Raw genomic sequence first — 9,127 nt, forward strand, 5'->3', positions numbered from 1 at the left:
GCCCTCGGGGCCCTCACGCTTATTTTATTGTCGAAGAAACACAAAACCCTCGAGATTCATGTACTGTATGATGGAAAGAAAAAAAGTACCTAATGTTCCCCCCAAAAGACAGTATATTTTGTACTTTGTAAAGTGTTCATTAAAATGAAGGAAAAAAAAACCCATGTCGGCTGACAGCTGTTTAACTCTGTGCCGCCCTATCCAGGGCCACGCCTCACCTCTCTTCCACGTCGGTAAGGGAAGTGGCCAGGGGAGGGGCGAGCAACCCCCAGAATCTGAGGAGAGAGTAGCCCCCAGAGCGAGAGAGGTTGGCTGCGTACCGTTACCTGATGCCGTGGAACAAGCCGCCCAAAACTGAGTGGCTTAGAATAATTTTTTGGCTGGGAGATCCAAGCCTCCAAGTAGCCAGAACTACAGGTGTGCACCACCATGCCCAGCTACATTTTTTCTTTATTGTAGAGAGGCGGTCTCACTATGTTGCCCGGGCTGGTCTTGAACCTCTGGGTTCAGGCAGTCCTCTCGCCTCTTCCTCCCAAAGTGCTGGGATGATAGGCGCGAGCCACCACACCCAGCAGAAATAGTAATTACCTCGATACCACATTTCTGTGGGTCAGGAATTCAGGAACCCGTTTGGCTGAGCAGTTCTGGCTCAGGGTTCACTCATGAGCTTGGAGCTGTGTGAAGCCTCGGGTGAGGACTGGAGGCTCTACCTCCTCCAGGGGGCCCGGCTGTGGGCAGGAGCCCTCAGCCTTTCCCTGGGTGGGCCACCCACAGCACTGCTTGAGTGTCCTCAGTGTGGTCCCAGCTTCAGAATTCGCACATTGCTGGGCGTGGTGGCTCACTGAGGCCTGTCATCTCAGCACTTTGAGAGGCCGAAGCAGGAGGACTGCTGGAGCCTAGGAGGTCGAGACCGGCCGGGGCAACATAGCAAGACCTCGTCTACCAAAAAATCAAAAAATTAGCTGGATGCAGTAGCGTGGGCTTGAAGTCCAGGTATTCAGGAGGCTGAGGCAGAAGGATCATCTGAGCCCAGGGCAGGGCTGCAGTGAACTAAGATCGTACCACACACTCCAGCCTGGGTGACACAGTGAGACCTCGACTCAAAAAAAGTACCAGATCACTCTCACCATACTCTGGTGTCACACAGCTGATGGGACGTAGGAGGAAACCACACAAAGGTGACAACCTGGAGGTGAAGAGGCGGCCTTGGGGCTTGGAGCCCATGGGGCGATACAGGGCCTTGCCAATGGTGGAGGGTCAAGGGCTGGATGCCCAGCCACGGGAAGGATTCCTCGATGCCAGAAACCCAGGAACCGACACCGCTAGGTGCAGGTAGACAGCACACGCCCTCATTCCTCCCTCAAGCACTGGCTTTTGAAAGGCTCCTGCCAGTCGGGCTTGGTGGCTCAGCGGCTCAGCCTGTCATCTCGCGCCTTTGGGAGGCCGAGGTGAGTGGATGGCCTGAGCCCGCGGGTTCGAGACCTGCCTGGGCAGCGAGACCTCATCTCTACAATACATCAAAAAATCAGCCGGGCGTGGTGGCGCGCGCCTGTAATTCCGGCTACTCGGAAGGCGGAGGTGGGAGGATCGCTGGAGCCCGGCAGGTCGAGGCTGCGGTGACCAGGAGTGGCTGCTGCACTCCAGTCTGGGCGACAGAGCGAGACTACGACTCAAAAAATAATAATAATAAAAATAAACTGGACCCTTAAGGGTGCATGGTCAAGGTCTGAGAAAGCACAGCTGGAGGGAGTCCTACCATTCCCCCTAGCCCGAGCTGACTGGGGCTGCCGCGGCGTCCATGTTGACCACCAAGGCAGCTGTGGAATCAAGTTTGGGTTTCTTGGCGCAGCCAGAGTCCTGCAGGGCGCCGCAGGGCGGCCCTTGGGAGGGAAAGCCAGTGCGGGGGCCTCGTCAGGGACAAGGTCCTGGTGCGTGATCACAGGCTGGACCGAGCCCGGCGCAGATGCCGCGTCCAGGCTGGCAGCCATCCCCGCGGCCATCGGAAAGGGTCCGTCCCGCCAGGCTGCACGGTGAAGCGGAGCCGTGATGCCACGGACCGCAGAGGAAACGGCCCTCAACAGTCTGAAGAACTCCTGCTGCTGTTCGGGCGGGTTCGGGCCCCTTCAGACGCTGGCCCGGGCGGGAGGCAGGAGGTGTGGACTCTTCCCGAATGCATCCTGAGTGCCCACCCGGGGCCAGGTGTGGCGGCGCTAGGCACTCAGCCGCAGACTCACCTGCTGTGCCCGGCCGGAGCGCTCTCTTTGGGCGTTTTTCTCAGGGTTCGACCCTGTCGCGCGGAACCCAGTAAGCGGCTATCCCCCGAGTTAACGAAAATACGTGCCAGCCGTCTAGTCAAGAGGCAAGAGTCATGATAGGCATCTACTGAGGTTGACCTTACACGAACGGCGGGCTTTTATGAACTGATTTCAGGTTTTGCCTGCCAGAAAGAGCCATCCCTCTCCCCCTAGAAATCCCTGTGGATGGTGGCAGGCGCCAGGACGGAAGACTGCGACCCACGCACCTTGCGACAGACTCTGTCCGTGGGGGAGGTGCTGGCAGCTGCCGGGGGCCGCTAAGCGGACGCGGACGCCTTCTCCTCGGGCGCCCCTCTGGCCTTGGCTGCTGGCCCAACATAAAGGGACAGAGCCTGTGTGGAAGGAGAGAAAGGCTGGAAGGCATGTGGGAGTTGGCACGAGGCGGGCTTTCACCAGCGTGTCACTCCTGCGCTCGCCAAAGCGAGAGGAGACGGGGCTCGCAAACACTGATTTTCCCAGGAACACAATGAAAAAGCGCAGCAACCAGTTAATGGCGGAGCCGCGTTTCCACGTGTGTGTCAAATGCCGGGGTGTGTGTGTGTGTGTGTGTGTGTGTGTGTGTGTGTGTGTGTGTACAGCATGAGCACAGGTGACAACGAGGTAGAGGTGCGCCCACCAGGAGCCCTGTTAACGCTCGAGAGGGCACAACCAGGGGCAGGGCCTGGCAGACCAAGCCCCGCTGGAAGAAACTGGGTTTTAAAACAAGCCCGAGGTCATCCCTGCTATGGCCAAGGCCAGGATCTGTATCTTGGCTGTCATGTGGGTGGGCGCCTTAAAAAAGCCTTCCTTCCCCAGACACCCTCATCAGCCACCCTCACCGACATCCTGAACCGTGGCCAGTGTGACCCCCGCCTGACCCCTGAAAGTCAAAATGCGCTTCACGGCTGCTACTGCTCTGAGGTCGGATCACTGTTCCTCACTGCAGGGTGACTTCAGACCCGGCCCGAGCAAGAGTTTCCAGAAGGAAAATGACAGTTTTCAATTTCTATTTCAAACCTACAGACAGACCTTACTGCAATAAGCCTGAGAACGGTGCTCACAGCCCCAAGTGAGGGGTCCCCGCAGTGGCCGTGACGGTCCACTCCCCCAGGCACCCGAGCCGGCTCTCACGGCTTCAGGCACTGCCAGGACGCGGCCGCTTGGTGACCATCCTGCCCTAACGTGCAGCCCTCCCAGTATCCCACCCCCTTCCTTGGTGTCTCTCCACAGCCCACGGAGCCATCTAACACACGTAGGACGTCACTTGTCGACCATGTTTCCCTCCCTAGAACGTAAGCTTCACGGGAAGGGGTTTTGGCCACCGCGTGCCCCAGTGTAAGGAACAGTACCTGGCTCCTAAGGGGTACACAACAAGCAGCTACTGAGTGAAGGCACAGAAGGAACAGCGTGGGCAGGCAGCGCGTGAGAGCCCGGCTTGTGACGTGAGCGCCAAACATTCCTCCTGACCGAACTACGGGGGGGAATCTGTTCAGAAGACCCTTCCACGCAGGACTGTCTTCTGAAGTCGTTTCTGCTGGCTTCTACTTGCCTCCTCCTCAAAAGCCTTGTTTTTAAAAGCTAATCTTTAAATGATCAAGTACAATCGTAAAGACTCCTTCAGTTCTTAAAAATCAAAAGGAGAAAACAGACTTTATTCCAAGAGAGTTTTTAAAGGATGTTTTTAAAGGCGAAGACAAGTTCCATGACTAAATCCAATGTCTTTCACAATTTCTGGATCCTTCTTCTCCAAGGCTGGCACTCCCGCCAAGCCTCTGCGGATGTGTTCAGCGCCCTCGGCCCACAAGAATTCGGCCTCAGTTTCCTTCCTGAGGGGCTTCTCAACTCTCCCAAGCCAGGCAGTGAAAATGATTACAAGGCTGGGAGAGCCACGGGCCCCGGGGCTGGCGCATGCCTCGCTCCATGGAGAATCCCCGCCCAAGGTATTTCGGGGCGCTTACTGGGTCCAACCAGCAAGCCTGTGGTGTGGCAGCAACCAGACAGGGCTGTGAGCAGGGTGACTGGCATGAAGACCTCCGCCCAAAGACAGCCCAGCTCCCTCGGCTAAGCTGGGGCTCGGCCTGAAGCCCGCGCACGGCCTGCCAGACACACGCAAGAGACCTGCCGTGACGGGGAAACAGAAACCTCCCGAGCCCTGTGCTGTCGGGCCACTTTCAAGATCAAGCGAAACGACAGGCCGTGAGAACTGTGCTTTCCCAAGACAGGTTTGTTTCTTGGGCCAGATGTGACGCCAGAAGCCGTCCGTGTCACCGGGAGAGCGCTGAAAGTGGGGCCGCGGCAGCCCCGGGGCCCTGAGGAGCTCAGCCCCCGGAAGACAGCTGTCCTCGGCTGAATCCAGCAGGCCTCCCTCAGCTGGAGACTTCACCCCACGTACTCTCACTGTAGTACGCGCCGCCAGGGGACTTAGGAGAGGGCGCCACACTGCACCAAGGGTCCCGGCCCTCTTCCGCCACCGTTCAAGACCCGGAGGGCCAGCGGCGTGCCGGCCTCTGCTGAGCAGTCTGCCCGGCTCTGAGGCCAGGGCCAGCCCAACAGGGCCGACCGGGGCGGAGGCTCAGACAAACGACTTGGCCAGAGTCACCATGTGATCCACACCACACGCCACATCCACCGGCTCCCCAGGCATCGTCACCTGCAAGAGAAGGCCCAGCCGCCGTGAGGGAGGGAGGCGGGCTTCGGAGCTGGCCCAGGCTCTGCCTCTCAGGAGGCTACGGACCCTCTCTGAGCCACGGCGCCCTCCCCTGGAAACGGGCGTGCTCGCCCACCCAGCAGGTCCCTGAGGACAGCCACGTGCGTCGCGTGGAAAGAGCCCTCCCAACTCCCTGCCAGGCAACCGGAGCCACGGCCGTTCACGCCCACCCTCGGTGAGGCCGCTCCGTGCAGGAGCGCAGACCTGTGTCCCAGCGAGGCTGCTCCCCTCCGAGCGTGGCCGCACCAGGCTCCCTGCCCTCAAGCCAGGTGTCCAGTGACCTTTCCTGGGGTCACCTAATAGCGCACGGAACAGCTCAAGAAACCCTTTCTCTCTCTTTGTGGCCACTTGGAAGCCAGGCTCCGCTGGCCCAGCGTCTTCAGTCGCCTTCTCCATCAACCCCCGCTCCAGACGCAGGCAGGCTGTGTCCCAAGGCCTCTGCTGGGAGCCTGACAGCATGGCGTTGAAGGCCCAGCCTCGAGAGAGCAAGAAGACAGCCTGTTCTGCCATGGCGGCTGCAGCCTGCCTGAAGGGTGCCCACCATCTATAGCCCGGCCTTGAAGACAGATTCCCCAAACACCTCCAGGTGCGCCCAGAGCCACATGGCCAAGCCAGCCGCCCGGGAAAGGGGCGCTTTTCTTTCTCTTTCTTTATTATTATTACTACTATGTAACACAGTCCCATGGCTACAATATAAAAGGACTTTCAGTAAAAAAGAATTAGAAGGTATTAAATGCTTTTTTTAAAATCAGGGTCTCTGCTGCCCAGGCTGGAGTGCGGTGGCACAATCACAGCTCACTGCAGACTCGCCCTGGGCTTAGGCGATCCTTCTGCCTACGCCTCCTGAATAGCTGGAACTATAGACACACACCACCGCTCCCAGCTAATTTTTTAATTTTCTGTAGAGATGGGGTCTCACTATGCTGCCCAGGCTGGTCTCAATTCCTGGGCTCAAGTGAGCCTCCCACCTCGGCCTCCCAAATTGCAAGGATTACAGTGTGAGCCACCAGACCCAGTCTAAATACCTTTTAATACCCCCCACCATCATCTGCCCCAGTCCCCACCTGCCTCTGAACTGGAAACTATTTTTTATTGGTATCTCGTTACCCTTCCAGAGGTTCTACATGCAAAGAGAAGCAGGTGCAAGCCTCGCTCTTTCCTAAGTGACGACTGCGAGGACAGTGCCCTTGTACGGCTTGCCCTGCAGACCCCTGCCAGGATGCTGACACGCACTCAACTGACCAGAATCGAATGCGACTAGCCTCCCTTGGTGGCAGCACCTGGCTGGGCAGGGTGACAGCTGGAAAGGGGCTCTGTCCCAGTCTGTGGAGTTGACTGAGCTTAAGAGGGGAAATGCCTGATCCAGATGGCCTGCTCTAAAAGCGCAGAGGCAGCAGGCGCTGACCTGGAGCTCTGTGCCCACGCCGGGTAGCCAAGACCACTAGGGACTCGTGGCCGTAGGCAAACGAATGCTGGAAACCAAGTCATGCCATCCTCGCCCCGTCCCTAAACAAACGTCTTTAGCAGAACCTATTACCGAAGTCACTAAACAACCAAGAGCCAGCGCCCCAGAAATCGCAAAGGCACGTAGGTGCAGAAAGCGTTGCAGGCTGGCCACGGAGGTGGAAGAAAACATATGGCCTCTGTGGTGACTGGGCGCTGCCGAACGCTGAGCAGCCTCCAGGCCATTAGGCAGTCTGTTGACCTTTCCTGGGAGAAGGTAAGGTGTTGGGAACCGTGTTGTTTCCCAAAGATGGCCTCTGAGAGGGCTTTCTACAGGCACTGGACACTCGGGCAGCCCCTTCACTCCAACTGCCACTAAGCGGGCCACCGCGCACTGCCCTCCTCGGCAGCCAACCTCGCACTTCGGCATGTGGCCTGTTCCCCATGGTGCGGCCAGCAGAGCCGAAGCGGAGTGAGCCACGTGGGCCTTTGCTGAGGCCAGCCCCCAGGGAGGACCTGGCCCCCGAGAGCCCTCCCTGGGACAGAGGGCGGCTCCCCGAGGTTCTGGCTCCCCCTGGAGAGCCTCTCCCATCTCTGAACTGAGTCCAAGAGAAGACTGCCCTCAGCCATGTTTTATTTTTGTCCTAGTCAAGGTTAAAAGGAGTTTCTATTCTAAACCAGTTTACACTCACAGCACCACTGCTAAGAGAAACAGTTCCAAAAACCAGAACCACATTTAGCCTGAGTGACTCTCTTAAAAGTCCGAGCCGAATCAATTAAGGAACATGTCTCCATCATTACCAGTTTCTAAACAAACGCCTCCCAGGTGAAAGAAAGCAAGGGTGAAAGAAAGCAAGGGTGAGAGGAGCCCTGGGCTGGGGAGGGTCCTGGTGACGACAGGCATACCGAGAAGGGCAGCACTCAGGGCCTGCTCTGCTCCAGGCAGCGCCCAGCCTTTAAGGGGAGCTCCTCTCCGGCCTAGTCAGACCCACCTAGGACCTGGGGCAAGCGAGGCGGCCATGTAAGAACGAGACTAGCAGCCGGGCTCGGTGGCTCAGCCTGTAATCCCGCGCTTTGGGAGGCTGAGGTGAGTGGATTGCCTGAGCCCGCGGGTTCGAGACCCGCCTGGGCAACTTGGCGAGACCTCATCTCTACAATAAATCAAAAATGAGCTGGGCGTGGTAGCACGCGCCTGTAGTTCCAGCTACTTGGAAGGCTGAGGCGGAAGGATCGCCGGAGCCCAGCAGGTCGAGGCTGCGGTGCCCGGGAGTGGCCGCTGCACTCCAGTCTGGGCGACAGAGTGAGACTCCGACTCAAAAAAAAAAAGAAAGAGACTAGCAGTCAGCAGGTTTCCCAGCCTGAGCCCCCAGACCCCGCCCAGCCCTGACCGGAGGGGGTGCACAGGGAAGAAAAGCATAGCCTGCAGGCAGTAGTGCCCCTGGTTCAAATCCCACCCAACCACTCAGGGGCTGTGAGGCTGTGGGCAAGCCCCTGCAACTCCAGACGCCAGTGAGAAACATGCAGACCGCAGACCAAGAGCCCCGACCCTAGGGCTGTTCTGAGGCTGAGACAGAAGGAACACAAAGCACCCTGCACACCGTCCACATGCCACCCTCCCTGAAGACAGGCTGTGATGTCTGCTGAAAGCAAGTCCGTTTCCTGGGGGGTGAAAGGTGAAGGGTGAAGGTCATTCAAAAGTCCCTCATGCCTGTCCCAGGCCTGCGGTGCCCCTGTGTAAGCCAGAGAGTCCTGAGAAGCCAGGTGACACCCGGTCAAAGGTTCTGTGCCTCTGCAGCTGCCTCTCTCCACACCGGCTTCAGGCTCACGGGAAGGCAGGCTACAGCAAAAAGACCATCGTCTCAGAAATCAGCCGCATCTGAGTCCAAGTCTTAGCTCTGCCTCTGACTTAGGTGTGTGACCTTGAGGAAACCACTGACCTCCCTGAGTGGAGAGTATCAATGTGTATCAGGAAAACATGTCCTGAAAGCTTCTGGAAGGTGAGGTTTGAATCGGGGGGCTCAGATGTCACTTACTGGCCCATGTACTGTCAGAAGCCCACGTTCCAGGAGTTCAAGAATAACTAGCTAGTACCATTGTATAAGGTACAAATAAAGCTTTACTCTGTTTTTCTTTCTTTTCTGGAATATTTTTTAAATGATGTAATATACCCCCCACTGAAGATCAATTAGAAAATACCATTTTTTAAAGAACAAAAATCGCCAGTAATTTTTGAAAAGGTGAATGCAACAGAAGAGACTGGAGTGAGGGCCAGCTGATCAACAACAGACTCATCTATCTGCCCTCGATGAGACCCACCCGACTCGATCTGAAGCCTGGCTGCTGCCACTGTCCCATGGCGCCCTCGCTTGGCATCACAGAGGGGGGCTCCATGGCGTCGGACGCCAGCACCATCCTTTCAAGCCCGCTTCTGCACCCAGTCCTTCCGCCCCCAGTCCAAAGGGGACAAGGAAACAAAGCCGCTCCTTTGCACAAACACTTGGGGCCCAGCAAATGTGCAAGAGGGAGGATGGCAGTTGGACACCAAGTGCCTTCACGGGGACAGGGTGGGGCACCCTTTCCCTGACAGCTCGAATGGCCAGAAGGATGCCTGGTGCGTGAGGCACAGCGCAAGCCAACTGGATGGGAGTGGCGAGTGCTGTCGGCTCTGGCAGCCTCTGCTCCC

At 57.7% G+C, this 9,127-nt stretch overlaps 1 protein-coding gene across 1 annotated transcript in view; it reads right to left on the minus strand.

Annotated features, from left to right (window-relative positions):
• Positions 1-4,796: 4,796 nt before the first annotated feature.
• The window catches only part of RCC1L (RCC1 like), a 35,330-nt gene continuing 30,999 nt past the window's right edge, over positions 4,797-9,127 (minus strand). Inside the window, exon 11 of the mRNA XM_021717365.1 lies at positions 4,797-4,944. Within this exon, the coding sequence (XP_021573040.1) occupies positions 4,867-4,944 (78 nt within the window). The 3' untranslated portion in view covers positions 4,797-4,866. The remainder of the gene's footprint in view (positions 4,945-9,127) is intronic.

The sequence above is a fragment of the Carlito syrichta genome, unplaced genomic scaffold (assembly GCF_000164805.1).
Source record: "Carlito syrichta isolate Samal-C Ts95f unplaced genomic scaffold, Tarsius_syrichta-2.0.1 Scaffold309715, whole genome shotgun sequence".
NCBI classification, from domain to species: Eukaryota; Metazoa; Chordata; class Mammalia; order Primates; family Tarsiidae; genus Carlito; species Carlito syrichta.